This window comes from Pogona vitticeps, chromosome 2, assembly GCF_051106095.1.
Source record: "Pogona vitticeps strain Pit_001003342236 chromosome 2, PviZW2.1, whole genome shotgun sequence".
Lineage (NCBI taxonomy): Eukaryota > Metazoa > Chordata > Lepidosauria > Squamata > Agamidae > Pogona > Pogona vitticeps.
In genome coordinates this window covers 223,076,761-223,099,386 of record NC_135784.1, presented here as the reverse complement: position 1 = coordinate 223,099,386, position 22,626 = coordinate 223,076,761, and the positions used below count along the sequence as shown (strand labels likewise).

General features: G+C 40.2%; 1 protein-coding gene and 1 long non-coding RNA gene across 2 annotated transcripts in view; one reads left to right on the top strand and one right to left on the bottom strand.

Annotated features, from left to right (window-relative positions):
* Positions 1-20,759, top strand: part of SNAPC3 (small nuclear RNA activating complex polypeptide 3) — a 36,471-nt gene extending 15,712 nt beyond the window's left edge. Inside the window, exons 4-9 of the mRNA XM_072992092.2 lie at positions 2,541-2,645; positions 3,872-4,021; positions 6,505-6,587; positions 15,051-15,215; positions 16,512-16,619; positions 18,312-20,759. Of these exons, the coding sequence (XP_072848193.1) occupies positions 2,541-2,645; positions 3,872-4,021; positions 6,505-6,587; positions 15,051-15,215; positions 16,512-16,619; positions 18,312-18,459 (759 nt within the window). The 3' untranslated portion in view covers positions 18,460-20,759. The remainder of the gene's footprint in view (positions 1-2,540; positions 2,646-3,871; positions 4,022-6,504; positions 6,588-15,050; positions 15,216-16,511; positions 16,620-18,311) is intronic.
* LOC144586573 (uncharacterized) lies at positions 2,637-3,876 on the bottom strand. Its single transcript, XR_013541467.1, has 2 exons — positions 3,025-3,876; positions 2,637-2,946 (listed from the first exon to the last, which is right to left on the bottom strand). It is a non-coding gene; the product is annotated as an uncharacterized LOC144586573 (long non-coding RNA).
* Positions 20,760-22,626: the final 1,867 nt, after the last annotated feature.

The following is a 22,626-nucleotide window of genomic DNA, read 5'->3' as shown; positions in this document are numbered from 1 at the left end:
CCAAAGGCTCCCTCACGGATAGATGCTAGCTGCATTTTTCGGAGTGCTGCTGGTCTGGTCTGGTCTGGTCTGGCTGGCTGGCTGAGACATAAAGAAATGGATGTGTCCTGAAGAGGCATGTCTGGAGAGCAGAGAAGGGCTGAGATGAGAGAGTGCACTGGACTGTTGAATGGAAAAAAGTCCTTTCAAAGGGAGCAGACAGAGAGGACAAAGAAGGAGCGGTGCTGAAACCACATCTTCCTTGGGAGAGCTGGTGAGATCGTTCTGGATGATGGGATTACTTTGGACAGTGGCATTTCAGCTGGCCAAGGATGATTGGAACCCAGAGATGAGGACGGTTAAAGCTGTGAATGTGATGATGCTGGGATTCAAAAGACTCTTGTTTGGAGGTTGCTTTCTGGACCTGGTTGGCCCTGATAACTTGGTGAACACTGATGTGGAACAACGTCAGCTCCCATTTCCCACCTGCCCAGAGCATCTCTGCTCTTGGACTCCCCTCTTTAGTCCAAATATGGCCCTAGCCTCTTGGATCTTTTCTTTGGCATAGTTGCTTTAACACCTAAGATTGTTTTGCTTATTATATATTTGTTGTATAAACCCACTGTTATTTTTGTTTTATTTTTAGTTTCCTGTATTGTTTAGGTAGTTATTATTTCTTGTTACTCTCCAGTTTTTGTTAGGTGCCTTAAGCCTTATTTGTAAATTTAATATTCAAAAGTTTAGTTTAGGGACCTTTTTTGTTTGTTTTGGGACTAAGTCGGGTGGGATTTATTTATTTATCTACTTATGTTTTGAGCTGGTGGTGAAATTAAGGTCTGGTTTCCAACAACACAAGAGGCGAGACTCTACACATGAAAATCACCAGATGGGCAATACCGAAATTAGATTGATTATGTTCTCTGCAGCCAAAGATGGAGAAGCTCTATACAGTCAGCAAAAACAAGACCTGGAGCTGATTGTGGCTCTGATCATCAGCTTCTCATAGCGAAACTCAAGCTTAAACTGAAGAAAGTAGGAAAAACCACAGGGCTAGTCAGGTATAATCTAAACCAAATCCCTTACGAATACACAGTGGAAGTAAAGAACAGATTTAAGGAACTCAATTTGGTGACCAGAGTGCCTGAAGAACTTTGGATAGAGGTTCGTAACATTGTACAGGAGGCAGCAACAAAAATCATCCCAAAGGAAAGGAAATGCAAGAAAGCAAAGTGGCTGTCCAACGAGGCCTTACAAATAGCAGAGAAGAGAAGGGAAACAAATTGCAAGGGAGATAGGGACAGTTACAGAAAATGGAATGCAGAATCCAAAGAATAGGAAGGAGAGACAAGAGGGCCTTCTTAATTGAACAATGCAAAGGAATAGAGGAAAATAATAGAAAAGGAAAAACGAGAGATCTGTTCAGGAAAATTGGAGATATTAAAGGAACCTTTTGTGCAAAGATGGACATGATAAACGACAAAAATGGTAGGGTCCTTAAAGAAGCAGAAGACATCAAGAAGAGGTGGCAAGAATACAAAGAGGAATTATACTAGAAAGATTTGGATATCCCACAGAACTCAGAGAGTGTGGTTGCTGACCTTGTGCCAGATATCCTGGAGAGTGAAGTCAAGTGGGCCTTAGAAAGCCTGGCTAACAACGCCAGTGGAGGTGATGGCATTCCAGTGGAACTATTTAAAATCAAAAAAATGACGCTGTTAAGGTGCTAAATTCAATATGCCAGCAAGTTTGGAAAACTCAGCAGTGGCCAGAGGATTGGAAAAGAGCAGTCTACATCCCAAGAAATCAGGATACTGATAATTTATGAACAACTATGCAAATTAATAATTTCCAGCTCTGTGCATTCATATAACAATAGCACTCTTAGTCAAACCAACATGGATATTAATATTAAAATCACTGTATGTAAGTGTTTCTTGGAGTGACTTAAATTTCATGGATACAACTGCATTGGTAGAAATTCTGAGAGCCATTTTGGTTAAAAATGTGTTTAACGATTCCTCGAACACTTAACAGTGCAAAAAGAAAAAACTGGGAAAAGAACATTTTAAGGAACTAAATATCAAGTATATCGCCAATTTATTGTTTATTGTTGCTCATTTCTTCAGGATTCTTTAGTCTCCATTGATTGAATGGTACTGAGGAAAGACAGATTAGTAGACTCATTTGCAACCCTTATGCTTCTCTGTTCACTCACTGACCATGGCTGGGTATCTCCTATTTAAGAGAATGCCCTTTTAGCCATCCATTTCCAACTGAAGCACTTCCAGATTCTGATCCTTTGGCTTCACCTGACTTTATGGACAATTGTGCTAAGAATTTCAATTAGCATTCAAGAGATTCATTTATGACTAACAAGATGAGCTGGGATTTGAGTTTTAAAGCTGTTTAAACAAACAGACCATAAAATGGCTAGGTTTGGAATTCTTTCTTCCTTTCTTCCTTCCTTTCTCTCTCTCTCTCTCTCTCTCTCTCTCTCTCTCTCTTTCTTTCACTCTGAAGTGAAAAAAAGTTTGAGTAACACTTTTTTTTTGCTTTTTTAGGAGTCTCATGCAATTGGAAAGAAGCCAAAAGATCTGGTAAACTTAGTCAAGGAGGGAGAGCTTGTTCTAACTCTCAATATTTTCTACCCTGTTATATTTCAGAAGGTTGGTGATTTCCCTTTTCTTTTTATTCTTTATTCTTTCTATTTTGAAATGTTTTGAAATTATTTTCTTCTACCAGTCTGCACCATCCTGAACATACCAGTTTTGTCTGATTTTGGAAGTTGTATGATTGAATCTGGTTTGCACCTGAATGCGAAACCACCAGGGATCTCTATGTAGGGCCAGGAAAAAAATCCTCCTGAAACTCAGGAGAGTCTCAGCTGGTCAGAATTCATGATATTGCACTAGATAGACCAGTGATCCGTCTCAGTATAAGGCAGGTCCCTGTGTTTGAATGACATCCCTTTTTATTATTTATTTATTTTTATTTTATTTAATTTATATCCTGCCTATCTAGTCACGGTGGACTACTCTAGGCGGCCTTACTCTGACCATGTGAAATAGTTTTCATAGTTTGGTGAACTCCAGTGTGGAATGAGGAATTTTAGGGGCTGGACCCACTTGAAATCTGAAAATCTGGAAAAGAAGAAAAGAGAAGGAGAATGGAGTGGGAGAGAGGTGGAAAACAAAAAAAATTCTATTTGTTTCTGTATTGAATTACTCTTCGAAACAGATGAGCTGTACTCCTAACCAGAGTACTTGTATTAGTCACTGAAAATCTCACATAAAGCGTTACTGTGCTTTCACAATGCTTTGAACAAATGTGTAGTGTGATCCTGGGATTACTCAGCAGTTACTATTGCTGGGTTCTGTGCTACTTTTTCCCATGTTTGTGTGTGCAGGAGTGCAGTCTTAATTCTAGGCTCGATCCCTGGCGGATCCAAGTGAGGCTTGGAGAGACCTGAAACTCTGGAGACTGATTGTCAGTTAGTGCAGACTAGAAATGATTAAGTTTTTGCCATTCAACAGACCCAACATGGCTAGTGGTAAAAAAATTGTGGGAGTTGAAAAGCCATATATTTGGAGAGCTGCCGAAAGCTTTCCAGCTGGCTATACTGAGCTACATGGAGTTCATGTGAGGCAGTTTAAATTCTCTGACTTGGTATGAGGCAGCTTCTACTTTCCTACATATTTTTGAGGGCCAGTTGTATTCCTCTATTTTACACATGTCACAGTCCCCTAAATTGATAATTTGGGTTTTTTTTTCCATTCAAGGAAAAATACTGAAGCCAAAGACATTGTCCATTTAGATATTGCATAATAGCGGTAGAGGCAGGTGGGCTTTAACTCTAGTTTTTATTGCTAATGTTTCTCTGTGGCTTTTGTAGCATAAGCTCCGCAAACCGTATCAGACAATGTTAGTTCTTGGTAGCCAGAAACTTACTGAGCTGAGAGACGCTATTTCCTGTGTCAGTGACCTTCAGATTGGTGGAGAGTTCAGCAGTCATCCTGATCAAGCACCAGAAAACATCAGCAAGGTATCATAACTTTGATTTTTAATATATTTCTAAAAAGCTCTAATCCTACAACAGTAGTTCTTAAGTTATCTTTACTACGGAACCACTTTAAATATCTTTTCTTGCCATGGACCACCAAGACTTAACTCAAGATTTAAAACTATAAAGTGCATCAAATATTTATTTGAAGTTTTTTTCAAACTCTATCCTCAAATCCTATTCATATTAAAAACGAATAGAAATTAAATTTGACCAGAAACAGTCTTTGTTTTCTCCCTTAGGTGGGAGCTACCAAGCACTGGAAAAATGTGTCTTCGGGGTAATAAGATACTCTCCTCCACTGACACTGATTTCGAGATTCTAGCCAGTTGGAGTCAGATGATCTTTGACAATGATAGAAAAGCCAGCTCTGACTTTATGACATTATGAGGATTCATAAAGCGACTTGACTATCTCCTGTCTCTTTTGAAAGATGGCCATTATTTATTTATGGCTATAATACATCACACACATACTTGCAGATGAAACCAGTCCTAATGTATTTAGGATTTGGATGGTCCTAAATTATAGATTCCGCAGGTCTTCCACAGACATTCTACACATCATAAAGTTAGCAGTTTGTTTGTGTGAAAATAGGTTGAGGAATTGCAACAGTGATACACAAGGTGCTGTTCTGCTGCAATATTACAATTTATGAGAACAAAGGGGGGCATTATATTCCCTCGGCCATTAAACTGTTCCATGCAAAAGCAGTAGCCCAACTACTGTATGGCTCCCAATTGGGCCCCTTCCCAAATATTGCAACCTTAGAATGTGTGCAATCAGAATTCCTGAGGGCAATGTTAGGAGTCCCCAGAGATGCTGCCAACATAAAACTAAGATTGGAAACTGGTCAAATTAAAATCGAAGCCAGGATATGGATTGCAATCCTCATGTACTGGCTCAGACTGTCTTATCTCCCTATTGGTCTAGCACCACTGATCCTGCAAGACACCTTAAAGTAAAAATGGGTTCAATTAATTGAGCAAAAAATAGCCTCTTTGGGTCTTTCAAGGTTGACTCTGTTAACCATGGGAATGGAACAGGTAAAGAAAATAATCCAGCAGCTTATTGAGGACATTGAGAGACAAAATGATTTAAGCAGTGCCCAGAATTCTACCTTAGGGAGGACAATTTATACAAGGTCACAGCAGCACCTTATTTTGCCCAGCTGGAGCAGCCCAGGCATAGAAGGGCGTTTACTATGGCTCAGATTAACGCTCTACCCTCAGCAGTGCAGGAGGGACGGTATAAAAGGACCCCCTGGGCAGAGCACCTTTGCCCATGTGGAATGGAGCAGATAGAAACAATTGAACACGTCCTGTTGTGGTGCACATTTTACAAGGATGTACGTGAAGAACTTGTTTCCCCTCTGATTGGCCAATTTCCCGGTTGTACAGAACAACAATGTATGCATGTGCTGCTATCTGACTCTGATCCCATTCTTACACATAGGGTTGCCAGATTTCTTACTGCTGCAGTGGGCATTAGAAAAAGGACCCTAAAAGCGGATGAGCCTCTGTAGTTAGAGCATGGTTTGTTAGAAATTCTGGAATTGCTTTAGGGGAGATGTTTTGATGCTGTTGTTGTTCACTATTTGCATTTGATCCCAATATTCTTGTATTCCTTTGTATATTTATGTATTTCGATGTTTTATTTGTGGCTGGTCTTTGACCATAATAAAGTTTTATCTATCTATCAAGTAAGCCATTTATCTATGCAGAGAAGACTGATCATTTTAAAAGACTGTACTTTGATTTATTTTGTCCACCTTACCACTATTGGTAAGGAAATGGTGAAGGGATTGAGCTGGCTTTCTCTGTGTGTTCTGTAATGGTTTTCCATTGAAAAGCAAATGAATAAATGTATCTGTTGTAGAGGCTTTCAAAAGACTTGGACATTGGGGGGGGGGGCTTTTTTGCTTGTATGAGTAAGTGACATCACACACACCTAGCCACAACTTCCTCTCCTCTGTACATCATAACTACTTGGAGTGAAGTTGCCACGTGCAGTTAGGACGGAATGATGTCCTGGTAGTCAAAGTTCTGGGCCCTCATGCTTCCCATGGACTCATGCTGGGACTTGCTGTCTGGTGACTGTGCAATGTTTTCCCCTTGATTTCTAGTATTATATGGCATGAGGCTCTCTCACTTTCCTCTGGACCAATGGGAAAGAGGTTGCCAGTTTCAATGCAAATGATATTTTCTAGCACTCTTGACATATTCCATGCTAGAAGACAATGAGGAGTCAAGCAGTGATCCTCATTGGATCCTGTACTGTAAACAATATTGTGTCTTATTTTCCTTTGTACTATTCTGTTGATTCCTCCTATTCGAAGGCTGGGCCCTGGACTGATATTTCACAGTGCTGATGGTATACATGTAAAGAAGGGTGTGCTGTTTTGCTTATGCTGATTTCCAAACTAGTTCCTTTTATCTTTTAAAAACTATTTATTTTTCCCCCAGGATCTTTACAAGTCTGCCTTTTTTTATTTTGAAGGCATTTTTTATGATGATAGACGGTACCCAGAATGCAGAGACTTGAGCAGGTAAATAAATAATCAACATATGCATGCCTGAACCTGGCAAGTAAGGGGCAGGGGCAGAATGGTTTTGCAATAGATTAGCAGGATCTTGGCATGATTGAGTTGCTGTCCTAAGAAGATGTTTGGTTTTGAAGTGTTTCTGATCTTGGACACAACAGAATATTATCTTGGAAAATGATACAGCAGGTGTGGGATAGGAAGATTAGAGGGGTAAATTCAGAAACATCCCAGAAGACATTGAAAAAACAGATTTAGAAGAGGAACTCTCTACATTAATGCAAGACCACATTGGGATTGAAGAAGGACTACTAGACTGTGACCAGATATTCAGAATTAAATCTAAATTTGCAACAATGAATAAAGTACCAAGATATATTTTAGTTATGTTTTTATATAAGAAAACATGAGACCTTATATTATTCAAATAAAGAACCAACCCACTGGAAGTACATGGGATAGAAATATGGATTTTTCAAGATCTCCCCCCCCCCAGACATATTGAGGAAAAGATAAACATTTGACTTTCTTACACAAAAAATCCATTATTGCTGAAAAATTCCCTTTGCACTGGAAATGATATTCAAAAAGGGGAAATGTATTATACTCAACCTAGATCAAGTAATTGAAGAAATTTTAAAGAGAGATACTCCAAAGAAAGCACAAGAATTTGAAGAATCAGGAAACTCATTACCCGGGAACCTAAGATTATACTTCAACAGAATTACCAAATCCAGCTGTCGAAAGGAAAAATAAAAGGGAAAATAATAATAGGTAAAGGTAAAGGTTCCCCTTACATTTAGTCCAGCCATGTCCAACTCTAGGGGGCGGTGCTCATCCCCGTTTCCAAGCCATAGAGCCAGCGTTTGTCTGTAGACAGTTTCCATGGTCATGTGGCCAATCCGACTAGACACGGAATGCCATTACCTTCCCACCGTGGTGGTACCTATTTGTCTACTCACATTTATATACTTTCGAACTGCTAGGTTGGCAGGAGCTGGGACAAGCAACGGGAGCTCACTCCGTCACGTGGATTCGAACTGCTAATCTTCCGACCTTGCAGCCCAGAGGCTCTGTGGTTTAACCAGCAGCAGCACCACGTCCCTTGTGCCACCATGTCCCTTAAAATAATAATAATTAATGACAAAATAAAATAAAGCAAAACAAACTCAATCAGACCATTGCATTTTACAGAGATGAATCTTTTAAGCATTGCATCAGTTAACATTAATGGTCTGAACTCACCCACAAAATGCTCAAAAACCTTTAATCAACTAACGGAGTTAAAAGCAGATATAATAAGTATTCAAGAAACACACACAGAAAGAACATGAACATATTTTAAACACTAGAAAATTTAGAAAAGCGTATTTGGCAGCAGCCAAAGAGAAGAAAAACAGTGTTGCCTCGCATTATGACGTTAATTCGTTCCGCAAAAATCGCTGTCGAATGAAAACATGCGATTTTAAAAAGCCCATAGAAACGCATTAAAACCCAATTAATGCGTTCCTATGGGCTTAAAATTCACCGTCCAGCGAAGATTCTCCATAGCACGGCCATTTTCGCTGCCCGTGCAGCAAGGAATCCGTGCCAGAAAACAGCGGGAGGCCATGTTTTTCACCCAGCGGCCATTTTGAAACCGCTGATCAGCTGGCCGAAAATCGTCGCTTTGCGATGATCGGTTACTGAAACAGGGAACCAATCATCACAAAGCGAAATTCCCCCATAGGGAACATTGTTTTGCAATCGCTTTTGTGATTGCAAAATCTTCAATGTAATGCGATTTCGTCATCAAATGGAGTGCTCGTAAAGCAAGGCACCACTGTATATAAAAACCCAAAGTATTAATGCAGTAGAAGAATGCAAAGACCCAGAGGGAAGATTTATCATGCTGAAAGTCTGATTTCCTGATGAGAAAATCAGTATAGTGGACCCTCTACTTACGGAATTAATCCATATTGGAATGGTGGCTGCAGGTCGAAAAGTCTGTAGGTTGAGTCTCCATTGACCTACAATTCATTGAAAACCGATTAATCCCGTAACCGGCCGTTTTTGTTCCATTTTGGTTTTTTTCTGGTCTGTAGGTCGATTCTCCAGCTGTAAGTCGAACCTAAATTTTGAGGCCAGAGAAGTCTGTAACTCAAAAAGTCTGTAAGTCTAGCCATCTGTAAGTCGAGGGTCCACTGTACAATAATATCACTGTATGCTCCTAACAATGCCAAAGAAAAGTTTTATGAAAAGTTCTTTCAGCTGCTCTTAGATTTTCAGGAAGGTGAAATTATGATATTCAAAGATATGAATGGAGTAATGGATTCCGAAAAAGCCAAGTCAAAGAAAAAAGCAGGGAAACTATCTAGGAATGTATTTAAATATATGGGAGTATTACACTTGATAGGTGATGGAGAAAAATTAACCCACCTAAAAGAGATTATACCTTTTTCTTAGACAAGCATCAAACTTATTCTAGAATTGATATGTGTTGGTTATCAAAAATCCTGTTAGAAACCTAGAAAAAGCTGAAATCCTACCAAAACCATAGGAGTTCATGGCGCAGTGGTTAAACCGCTGTACTGCAGCCAAAACTGTTCTCACGACCTGGGGTTCAATCCCAGGTAGCCGCTTGGTAAAATGAGTACCCAGCTTGCTGGGGGGGCAATGTGTAGCCTGCATCATTAACTTGTAAACCGCCCAGAGAATGCTTGAATCACTATAGGGCGGTACATAAGCAGCACACTTTGCTTTGCTATCAAGATGATATGGAGGAAGGAAGGAGCTAGAAGGAGACGATGGAGACTAAATAATAATTTACTAATGCGAGAGGTTATTCTTAAAAAGTGCGGAAAAAAAAGACCTGGAAGATTTTTTTCAATATAAATATAACAGATTAACTCCCTATCACAGCTATTTGGGACATGAGCAAATCATTTATAAGAGGAAACCTGATTGTGGTAAAAAAGAAGAGAGAGAAAATAAAACAAACAAGAAAATTAATAGATAAAATCAACCTGTTATAAAGACAACACAAAAAGAATGGTGACGAATAATGAGAGAAATCAAGAAACTTAAAACTCAACTGGATCTTACAAACTGAAGAGATGCAATAACAAACTCTTATTTCTCAAACAAACATTTTGAATATGCAGATAGAAAAATGGTAATAGGTGTGAAAACAGCAAAGGAGATCACATACAGTATTTGTCTCCTATTTTACACAGTAATATAAGAAAGAAAAGCTATCAAAAGAAAGAATTGAAGAATATATAAAGAATATACAGTAACTCCAAACTTTTCACCTGAAAACATATATTTTAATCGAAAAATATCAAAACAAGAGATATTCCTGGCAATAAGAAATCTGAAAATGGACAAAACACCAGGACCAGATGGACTGACAGGAATCTGTTACAAAAGGCTTGAGGAACTTACAACGCCCCTAATGAACCAAATAAGAGAAACAAAAGAACAAAACAAAAGAACTCCCACCATCCTGGCAAGAAGGATACCGTATTTGCCGGTGCACAAGGCGACCGGCCGTATAAGACGACCCCACCAACAGGAGGAGGAGGAAGAGGGGAAACGGGGGGGTGGCAGGCGAGCGAGCGCGCGGCTGGGTCAGCGGTGCGGGGCAGCGGGCAGCCCGGCAGCGGCTCAGGCATGGCAGCGAGAGGGCAAGGAAGAGCAAGAGGCTTAGGAGGAGGAGGAAAAGGGAAACGGGCGGGTGGTGGGCGAGCGAGCGCACTGGCTAGGCAGCAAGAGGGAGAGGAAGAAGGCAAGAGGCTGAGGAGGAGGAAAAGGGAAACGGGCGGGTGGCGGGCGAGTGAGCGCACTGGCTAGGCAGCGAGAGGGAGAGGAAGAAGGCAAGAGGCTGAGGAGGAGGAGGAAAAGGGAAACGGGCGGGTGGCGGGCGAGCGAGTACACTGGCTAGGCAGCGAGAGGGAGAGGAAGAAGGCAAGAGGCTGAGGAGGAGGAGGAAAAGGGAAACGGGTGGGGGGCGGGCGAGTGAGCGCGCTGGCTCAGCAGCGGGAGGGAGAGGAAGAAGGCAAGAGGTTGAGGAGGAGGAAAAGGGAAATGGGTGGGGGGCGGGCGAGTGAGCGCACTGGCTAGGCAGCGAGAGGGAGAGGAAGAAGGCAAGAGGCTGAGGAGGAGGAGGAAAAGGGAAACGGGGGGTGGTGAGCGAGTGCACCACTGGCTCAGCGGTGCGGGGTGGCGGGCAGCCCGGCGGCGGGCTCTGGACGCTCAGGCATGGCAGGCTGTGCTTCCCTCCTTCCATACAGACCGACTGCCTGCCTGCCCGCCCACCCTCCTCCTCGGCCAGCATGGCCCCGCGTCATTCAGTGCACCCGGCGTACAAGACGACCCCCCACTTGGAGGCATGTTTTGTAGGCCCAAAAAGTCATCTTGTACGCTGGCATATACGGTATATAATATTAATTTACAAAGAAGGTAAAAATGCACTACAATTTCCCTATTTAATGTGGATTACAAAATCTTTGCCTCAGTAATGGTGAACAGACTCAAGAAATGTATCACCAAACGATACACTCTGATTAGATGAGATTTGTTCCTAAGTGACTTATGTGAGATAATACAAGATTTGTAATAGTTTAAATGGAGTATGCAGGGAAAAAAACCCAACAACAAACAGCATTTATGTTCATGGATTCAGAGAAGCCATTTAATAATATTTCTCAGAACTTTCTAAGTAAAGTTTTGCAACATCTCGAATATGGAGCAAAGTTTGGAAATTGGATTCAAGGAATTTCCAAAAAACAAAATGCAAAAATATTAATAAAAGCTTTTCAGGGTTGTCCATTATCACTGTTGTTGTTTATCTTAGCAATGGAGATATTTGCAAGCAAAATAAGACAACCAGATCTGAAAATAGGACTGAAAATAGATGGCGAGCTGTTCAAGTTATGTTGATGATGCCTATTTTTCACCCATTAGGTTCGATGCAACGAGTAATGGCACAAATAGCAAAGTTTGGCCTCCGCCCTGGCTTTAAAATTAATAAAACCAAAACCAAAATAATAGCATTTTAAAAAACAAAACAAGAATGAAATGATCTTATAAAACTTACAGGGTATGAACTCATGGATAAACCAATAAAGTATCTCGGTATTTATTTAACAGAAAACAATAAAACATTATTTTATGACAGTTATAGAAGAGTATGGGGAAAATAAAGAAAAATTTGAAAAGATGAGACAATCTAAAACTCTCTTGGCTGGGAAAAATATCCGCTATAAAAATGAATATAGTACCAAAAGTCAACTTTTTGTTTCAAATGATTCTAATTCCAGTTCAAGAACGAATCTTAAAAGACTGGCAAAAACAAATAAATCCATTTATATGGAGCAGTAAAAAACCAACAATAAGATTCACAGTACTACAAGATAAAAGAGGTCTGGCAGTATCTAATATTAAATTATGAAGCAGCAGTTTTAGTATGGATTATAAATAGGATAAAAAAACCCCAAATGACAGGTTAATGAAACAGGAATCATAAAACCAAAGTGAAGACCTAAATAATTTTTTATGGATTTAATAAAGAACTAAATCTCATTATAAAAGCCATGTAATCAGGGATAGCCTCCTGAAAACACAGGATTCTCAAAAATTGAGGATTAGCCCAATAGTGTCTCTGATAATAGCACCCACAGATGCATACTACAACAAGCAAGAGAGAGTGTGCCTCAATTTTATAACCTTTCAGGATATGATAGACTCACAAGGGAGAATTAAATCATGGCAAGTAATAAAAGAAGAAGGAAAAAAGATAAGCTGGCTATCCTAGCATCAGATAACTTCAAGATATAAAGAAGACACACAAGACAATAGGGGAAGATGATTAAGAAATTTAAGAGAGTTTGAGAGAATAATCACACAAAAAATTGAGCAATTATTAGGACATATCTATAAATTACAACTTCAATTTGACACAGAAATGGAACCAGTCAATATCAAAGTGGATACAGAATCTTGGAAAAGAGATAACTTTTCAACAATGGGAAAGATTATGGAAAAAACCATGAAATTCACAGCATGTAAAAATCTAAGAGAGAATTGGTACAAAATGTGTTATTGATGGTACATAACAAAATATGGATAAAAGTTTTACAGGTCTCTCTTGGAAGTGTCAGAAACTTGAAGGCTCATACCACCCCATGTGGTGGACTTGTAAAAAGACAAAGAAATTCTGGAAAGACATTCATGCTGAAATAAGGAAAATCCTGAAAATTGAATTTGAGATGAAGCCAGAGACAATGCTGACAATACCACCAGAAAATCTGGAAAAGTCCACATAATAACTGTTGAACTATATGTTAACAGCAGCCAGAGCAACAATGGCTAAGACCTGGAAAACAGAGACACGCCCATCAACAGAAGATTGGAGACAAAAAATGTTTGAATATGCTACAGTGGCTAAACTTACAAACTATATCAACAGAAAACCTTGTCAAAGAATTTGAAAAAACGTGGGAAAATTATTTTGATCACATAAAAAGGTGCATAAATACAGTGGTGCCTCACATAACGTTTTTAATTGGTTCCAAAAAAAAAAAACCTTATGCGAAAAAAACTTTATGCGAAACACCATTTCCCATAGGAATGCATTGGAAACCGGTTAATCCGTTCCAATAGGCATGGATTGCCGTCCTCAAGCGAAAAAACCCATAGGAAACATTGTTAAACGATACAATGTTTCCTCCATTGGAATGTATTGAAGCCGACTCAATACATTTCAATGGCTTTGCGAAGTCAATTTTTGCAAATTTAAGTGTGTCATAAAAGGGTCAAAAATGGTTTTAAATGCTTGGATTAGCTTCTGCACCCTCTAAAACGGATGCAAAAGTTAATTTGGCTTTGATCTGACTTTTCGTTAATTTATGGTGAATTTTTTCCCCCCAGCTTTTGACAGCTGTCAAAATCTGACAGCTCCATTGTTTCCTATGGGGGAGAAAAAAATTCACAAAAAATTAACGAAAAGTCAGAACAATGCCAAATTAAGTATGCACACATTTTAGAAGGTGCACTAACGATTCCAAGCATTTAAAACCGTTTTTCAACATGTTAAGACACTTTTGTAATTGAAAAAATGAACATTGTTAAGTGAAGCAGGGGACCTAAAACCAAAAACGTTAAGTGAAGCATGGTCCCAAAATTGCTATGTGAAAATCGCCCATAGGGAAAAACGTTATACGAAGCACAATCTGACTCTGAAAAAATAAACGTTAAGCGAAAAAAACGTTAAACGAAGCAAACGTTATGCGAGGCACCACTGTAATGCTATATAAATACAGCAGTGCCTCGCCTTACGAACGTCCTGACTTACAACCGTTTCGAGTTACGACCAGCTCCGGACACAAAATTTTGCTTCAACTTGAGACTGGAACTTTCAGTTACGAACACAAAAAGGCAGGGGGAAAAGGTGGGAAATTCAAATTGCTAACTGTTGGTGGCGAAGTGGCTGCTTCTTTCGCTCCAGCCATTAGAGTGAGTGCGATTGCAGGGAGCCTTGGTACTGCCTGGTAGGGTAAGGTGCTGCTTTCTGCTTTTTAAAAACTGCCTGTTCTGAGTGGGTTTTGCAGGGTGAGTTTGGGCTAGGGGGTTTATGTTTCTGTGCTGTCGATCTAGTTCTGGGCCTAATTCAAAGTGCTGGCTTCTACCTATAAAGCTCTGTATGATTTGGATCTAGGCTATCTGAAGGACTCCATCACTCTGCATGAGTCTTCCCAGCTCTTAAGAGCTTCAGGAGAGACCCTTCTGTCAGTCCCACCACTTTCACAGCACATCTGGTGAGGATGCGAGAGAGGGTCTTCTGAGTGCCTGTTCCGAGGTTGTGGAATGTTCTCTCTTAGGAGATCCAGTTAGCCTCCTTCCTCCTGTCCTTCGGGAGAAAGGTGAAAGACCTTTCTTTTTAGACAAGCTTTTAACAACTGAATTGGGCAATGGAATGTTTTAATTTGGGATGCTGCACATTACTCCTGTCATTGTTATTATTGTTGTGTGTGTTTAAAGGTGTTTTTAACGTGGTTCTAATTGTTTTAATATTGCATGGTTAATTGTTTTTAATACAGTAATTTTTGTGCCAGTTGCTTATTGAGTTATGCTGACATGCAACAACTAGTATTATTTTGGAGGCGAATTGCCCCAAGATAGGAACTCATTGTAGCCATTGTCATTTTCATACTGAATTGTATGATTCAATGTGGAACTGATGTCTTTGGTGGTTCCTTAACTTGGGGCAATTTGGCTCCAAAAGTTACACCATTTGTGTGGATTTTGACTATTGTGTTCAGTTGGCTTGTTTTTTAATAACTTGTGGCCCTTTTGAGTCCATTCACTGGGAAGCAGGCAGCATAAAAATGCCATCAACCAACCAACCAACCTCTCTTTTAATTTTGTCAATAATTTTGTCAATTCTCTTAATTATTTTAGTAATAACACTGATTGTTGTAATTTCAGCACAATTATTGAGTGGGCAGAATCTCGTGACAGAGGCTACACAAATCTTCAGTCTACTAAAATGGAAGACTACACGTTTAATGACTTGAACGTTAAAATCGGCTTTCCGTACCTTTACTGTCACCAAGGAGACTGTGAACATATTGTTATCATTACAGATATCAGGTGAATGGCTGTTGGCACGGCTGCTCGGATTTCTTGAATTTTGGAGCTTCTTTTAAACTTACTATAGCTTGTTTTCCTGGCCTCATCACCGACTTGTACTTAATGTACTGGCAATGCAGATGTTCTTCTAGGAATGTGTTGAAGAAGCTGTTAATCTGTCACCAGCTGGTAGTATAAGAGGGATGGGGAAAAATTGGGCTTGCTCTGGGCTAACCTTTCTTCCAGCCACTTCTTCCATCTTTTTTATTTAACCTGACCTTCCACATAATCCTTCCTCCAGATGTTTTAGATGACAATTCCCACTATGCTGGCTATTTGTCTTGTTGGCTAAAGAACTATAATCCAAAATAATTTGAGGATGGCAGTTCAAGGAAGGCTGCTGAATATTCTCAGCTATTGAGCACATTTAGTTCTTCGTGGGCTTTTTTGTTTGTTGTTGAGGGAAAGGTTATCTATGTAGCATAAAAATATATTTTTGTACTTCTGTGTATTCTGACATGCAAATACCTTCCTTTCTCTTTGTGGCATGGTTTTCATTAGGATTTTCTGTTACCAGAAGTGATAGAACAGGATATCTGTGTCCACATCCTAAAACCACAACTGGCACCAATAATTAGAAGAAAGTAATTTCAAATCCAGTGTGGATCAGTTGAGGGCCTTCTTTTCAGTGGGGGGAGGTGACTCCACTTTCCTTGGTACCCATTTGAACCCTGCCCACTTCAGTCCTACACCTTGTAATCAATGGGTGAACAACATGCTGTTTTTGCTGTTCTCAGATCTCCCCACTACTGTATTTTAAAATGTTGTTCAGAAGGGAGAATTGCCACTCCAGGTGCAGTTTTGAAAAACAACGTTGAGGGAAATCAAATGCTGGAAATGTTGGCCTCTAAAATTGGTCCCAGAGCGTTGAGGTCATCCACCTCTGTTCTAATGAATGAGAGCAGATATCAGCCATTTGAGATTATCTTTCCTCTCTGTTGGGTCTCTCTTGGCCTATAGATAGCATTTGATTTCATAGGAGGGGAGGAGTGAGCTTCAGGGACAGTGTTGAAGGGCACAGCCAAAACTAGAGGACTTGCAGAATAGCTGACAGCCTTGAGCTCCATTTTGTTATTTAATTTTGGGTGCTAACTTTTAACTTCCAGTAAAAAAAGATAAATGTTTTCTCTCAACATTGTGCTCTAAAATATTTTGTTAACCCTTGCACAAAACTATGAAGTTACATTTTTTTAATAGCACAGGAGTGTTTGTTGAGTGTTATATTCTAATGTGTTCCTTATTCTTTCTCTGTGCAAGGCTTATTCATCGAGATGATTGTCTGGATAGGGGCCTCTATCCCTTGTTAACCAAGAAACATTGGCTGTGGACCAAGAAATGTTTTGTATGCAAAATGTATACAGCCAGGTGAGTGGTGAGATGTGCATTGCATCATGACAAAATTGGTTTTGATCCTCAAGTCCCTTAAAGGAATATTTACATATGCTTTGCATTTTGCTCGTACAGCTGATAGTGCAAGAACAAGTAAATAAGTGCTTTGGGTGAAGGCTGCCATATGAACCAATACTTTCAGTGTGTGAGAAATGCATGATATAACCAGTAATTTGGCCCACGAGGAACTGTGATCCTCTTGGTCTTGCTCCATGAAGTACTATGTTACCAGAAATTACTGCATCTATGGTCCAATACTAGTACCCCTAGTGCCAATGCTGGTAACTTCCTTTCTGTTTTGATAATTTCCTTTCCTTTTTGATTCCAGATTAAGACCTGGTTATTTGTTTTTTGATCATAGAATCTTTTCTGCACAGTTACAGCAGTCTGATACCTCCCTAACTGCCAGGGATCCATCCTATTTGAAGTTTAGTATGGTACCATATTCTGACTAGAGATTGCTGCCCTGAATTTCAGTATTAGAGCTTTCAATTAGAGAATTCTAAATACCTCACCAAACTATAACTGGGAGTGTTGCTTTAGAGCTCAGGAGTCGTGGATTCAAATCGCCACTGAGCTGTGGAAACTCACAGGGGTATAAAACCACTCCTAAAATATCTCACACTCCTTGAAAACCATCTTAGGGTCATGACTTATTTGATGGCAGTCAGCATGCACAAAATTGAAAACAGATGTTTGAGAGAATTCACAGGCTAGTAATAATCCAACGTGTGTTATTGGGACCACTTGTGGTGATCCAATAGTGATTATTCACTATTATTGGAGGCTTTCGCAGGATAGAAGTGAGCCCTAGGGAGCCCTGAACCTAAGGAGGATAGGATGTTTTAAGGTGATTCAAATTTTTAATTCAAGATTGTTTTTAATGTTTATCTGCTTCTAATTATTAATTTTAATTAGCATATAGTTTAATTGTGTTTTAATGTTTAACTTATGTTTTTAATTCTATTCTTTTAATATTGTGAGCCACCTTAGGTCCTCTTTTTGAGGAAAAGGCAACCTATAAACAAAACAAAACACAAATAAAATAAAAATCCCATTGCTTATGTCATGTGGCTTGCATGGGATATATTACGCTGAGAGCACTCCAGCCAATATATTTCACTTTTTGAACAAGTTACAGCCCTTATTATAATCAATCACCACATTTATTTAGCAGGCAGGACAACACTGATGGCTGGGTGAGATAATGTGGCACTTGCAAATATAGTTATTAGAGTCAGATGAGTTACTGGTGAAAAAATGAATCTAAATTTACTGTTTTATAAATTGCCACTGTACATTTCATATCTAAAAGGTGGTACCTTATTTATTCCTCTGCATAGCGTTGTTTGCCATTGAGGCTGAAATCCTGTGCATACTTGTTTGCAAGCAAGCCCCTATGAATTTAATGGATCTTTCTTCTGAGTAGGCATGTGGAGGGCTGCAGTATTGGAGCTGGCCATAGTTTAGTGGACAATCAGATCAATTTATTCTATAGAGTAGTGTTACGATAAAAACATGATGCAATTGTTTTATGCTAAAAACAGTAGATCACAAAAGACTTGATTTTATATATACTGTGCAACCTGTATGCTCAAAAGTGGAACGATCTGGCAAGTAATTGGATTCTATGTTACAGTAATCTTTTTTTTTGTCTTGGATCTACAGATGGGTGACCAACGAAGACAGCCTTGCTCCGCAGGACCCTTCTTTTTTTTGTGATGTTTGTTTCCAAATGCTCCATTATGATACAGATGGCAACAAATTGGGAGAATTCCTTGCCTATCCTTATGTTGACCCTGGGATTTTCAACTAAGGGTCTATTGAGAAGGAAGATGACAAATTGTGATAGACTTCAGTAGCTGCTAGAACATGGACGATCAAAAACTGCAGTTAAGCTGTGACCAAACAGTATTTTTTTAGTCATGCTTGTTTGTATTTATCTTGCCACCCATTCAGATAGTGACGGCATACAGAAAGTACAGATCATGTTAAGTATTAAAGCTGCATGTGTGTGTGTGTACATGTTTTTAGTGCATTCTTGGTTGACAATGATCAGAATAATTTCCCTCAGTTACAATTGTTTTTAAGGTTACGAGATTCCGAAGGCTGATGAAAGCTGAGCTCCTGTTCTTTAAAATGTCAGAATTGAATGGGTATATAAAAATTCACCTTCAATCTCTCTGCAGTGAATGTTTACTATTAAAGCAGTTCCCGAGAAGATGCCTTTTTCAGAGAATAAATATAGACCTTGTCACGGTCCTGGCTGTCCCTTGGTTGTTTCACCAGTAGCTACGTGTTTATTATTAATCACAGAGGACCAGGCAATGTGTAATTTAAAAAAAGAACCAAATAGATGTTGTTTATTGTTACAGGTGATGAAGATACAATCAATGTGGTTAACTCTTAAAACATCCTTTTTCATACACTCTCAAATACCAACACTTTCGCTCCACTCCAAACTCCAAAATTACCCAATCCTCCTAATCTCCAACCTCCCTCCTCCTTCTCCTGCGGAGACTCTTATATCTTGTGACTCTGCCTCTCCAGCACTCTCATTGGTCCATGCAGATAGCACATTAATATTCATGACCTGGAATATTAATACCTCTAATTTCCCAAGCAGTGGGAGAAGGAAAGAAGCACTTTGGGAGCTGCTGTAACAGAGATGATCACCACCAGTATCTGACTAGGCATGCCTGGAAGAGGGACTACCTTATTCTAGAGCAGGAGTAGGCAACGTCCAGGTGTCCAGGGGCAAAACCCACCCCAGAATCCTGGAGGATAACCGTTACATCTGCACAGTCAGCCCCACTCACTCTAGTGGTTGCAGGAATTATTTTTCCGTATTTTTGGCTATACAGTGGTGCCTCGCTTAACGATGTTAATTGTTTCCAAAAAATAGCTGCTAAGCAATTTCATTGCTAAGCGAAACGCGGTTTCCCATTGAAATGCATTGAAAACTGGATAATCTGTTCCAATAGGAACAAATTGGCGTCCTTAAGCGAAAATCGCCATAGGAAACATGGCTAAGTGAAACGCAGTTCCCCAATTGAAATGCATTGAAACCTATTCAATGCATCTCAGTGGGGGAAAAATACAACAACAAATTAAAAAAGAGTCAGAACAAAGTCAAATTTGGTTAACAAAGGGTTTATTAAGTGCACTTTATGATTTCAAACATTTTAAACAGTAAACTTTAGCTTTATAAATAACAGAAAAACATTTAAAAAACAGCAAACATGAGGCTGTTTAAACCATCGTTAAGCGAAAGAGGTGACCCAAAATTTAATCGCTATGTGAAGCATGGTCCCAACCATCAATAAGCAAAAATCGCCCATAGGGACCATCGTTAAATGAAGCGTAAAAATGCTCCGAAAAAGTCGTCGCTACGCAATTTCGTCGTTAAACGAAGCAATCGCTAAGCAAGGCGCCACTGTACTTGAGCTGGCCTAAAAACTTTTTCTTGAAAGTAAATTCTAATTTTGAATGTAGGCTCCCCTCAGCCTGAAACAACTCAGGAGGACTCCAGAACATGGGGATGTTGCTTTACCTCATAGAAAGTACAAAGAGCCTCCTTTGAGTAAAAAAGTGCTGGGGGGGCATTTGGGCCCCTGGGAGACTCTCTGTGTTCTGCAGCCTGGTCTTTATCCATCCTCCTTTACACAGTTCTGATTATTTGGAGGCTGAGTTGAAAGCCAGTATCTGTCTTCCCTTCAAGGGCCTTCTCTTGTCTCATTTGCTTTAGGGTCCATCGCTAGAAATTTTGCCCATGTTCTGTCTGAAATCTTTTAGTTAGCTTCCATTATATTAATGCTAGACTCAGGTCTATTGGAGGGAAAAAGGACTGTTGCTGTATCTCTCCCCTTCAGGAGGGGATCCAGTTCTGGATCTGTTATTAACTTGTTTTCCTCTGTGACAGAGGTAGGCAGGTCTCTCTAGGACATATTACACTGAACATGCTGCCTTCTGTGCTTAATTTTGGACATTCAACATAATTCTCCATTGTTTTCTCCATGTGTCTCTCCCCTTTGTAACTTATTTATCTGTAAACAAGTTCCAGATATCCCTTAGTGTACTGACAATTTACATAAAAATAAATGGATCCACAGTCTACCTATTGTTTAAATTGCTTTCTTTTTTATCCATTATCTTGGGTTAAAATAACTATTTCACATCAGGCTACTGTAATCAAAGATTTGGCTGTGATCTTTTCTTATTTGTTTATGCTAGGGATGGAGAACATGCTGTACTTCAGAAGTTGTTGGATCCAATTCACGCAGTCACTTACAGTTAGCCAGCTGGCTGAGGCTGAGGGGATTTTTTAGTCCTAACAGCTTCTGGAAGGTTACACGTTCCACACCTACTTCCACTATGCAATTGAGGCTTTTTATACAGTTTTACTTATTTATTATATTTATAACCCGCTCATCTAGACTGAAGTCTACTCTGGGCGGCTAACAGTTCAAGGTGGGGAGAAGAAAAAAAATATTCAACTGATGACAGGAGGGAAAGCCTGCCTAAAGAGCCAGGTCTTAAGCCTGCTCTTAAAAACACCCAGAAAGGGAGCCAGACAGATCTCTGCATGCGGACTATTCCAGAGTCGAGGGGCCACTGCCAAGAAGGCCTGGTTTCTTTTTCTTTCTCTCCGGGTCTCCCTTGGCGTTAGGCCCCTCAGTTGCCCTTCGGCTCTTCTACGTAGATCTAGGCGGGAGGAAGTGATCCGCTAGATATCAAGGTCCTAAACTGTTTAGGGCTTCATATGTCCTCCTTAACACTTTGAAATCAATGTGGAAACGAACGGGCAGCCAATCCAAGGCAGCCAGAGTGGGGGAAATAGGCTGACATTTTCTCACCCCAGTGAGAAGTCTGGCTGCCTCGTTTTGCACCATTTGAAGCTTCTGCATCAATCTCAAAGATAGCCTCACGTAGACTGTGTAGCGTTCAGCCCTGCCCTCACCTGTCCATCACCGCTGAGCAGTGGAAAAGGAGCCAATGAGAGAACGGAAGGTGGTGCTAAAGGGGGAGGTGCTGGGATATAAACGGGGGTGTATGGCCTGAGATAATAGAGGCTTCAGCGTGCTCACAACATAAACTGGTGTCCAGCGGGTGGGATACGTACTTGATCCAGTAACGCCGTGGAGTAGAAAGGTGCCCAGAGCAAGAAAGATCTTTAGTCAGGGAATTTGAGCGGAAAGGAGTGGGTAAATCTCCTAGAGCTTTCTCAAGGGGAGAAGGCTTAGTAGGAGGGCTTCTGAGCTCAAATTGGGGACTAAGATAGGGACAGGCTCTGAGGAAACTATTTCTGGAATGAGTTTACCCCAAGCAGAATCTGTGACCAGTTGGCTAGCTTGTCCTGAGCTCAAAGGATAGAGTTCTGAGGGGACAAAGCGAAGGCCAAGGGCAGATAAGCTGAGGGGGCTCAAGTCAGCTAAAACTGGGAAAGGTTGAAGCTGTTATTTAGGGTTATTTGGTGCCTGAGGCAGGGAGAGAAACTCCGTCTTTGGTGAAAGGCCTGGCTGGAAGACAGAGGCCTAGACACAGTAGCTTACCAGTAGATGAGTGCTGGGGAATCAACTTTATAACACCGACTCTCACTGAAAGGAAAAAAAAGTGTAAAATGTGGGGCTTGAAAGTTGAATAAGAAGCCTGAATAAAGAAACATGCCTTCCACATGTGGGAAGAAAGCTGAAAAAGTGCCTATTGAGATGGCAGTTGGTTCAGATAAAGAGAATGGGGAATCTGAGGAAGAAATTACCTCAGATCAAGAAATGGAGACCTCCAAGGGGGACTCTATAGAATTCAGAAAGTGGAAATTGGAGCTAGAAATGAAGGCCAGATCTGAAGAAAGACAGCAGAATTTAGAACTGGAAAAAGAAAAAATGGCCTTAGAAATGGAGCGTATGGCATTTGAAATTAGGAGGCTAGAGCTGGCAGTTCAAGCTAATAATAACAACAATGGCCGATCTAATTCTGAGGAGAG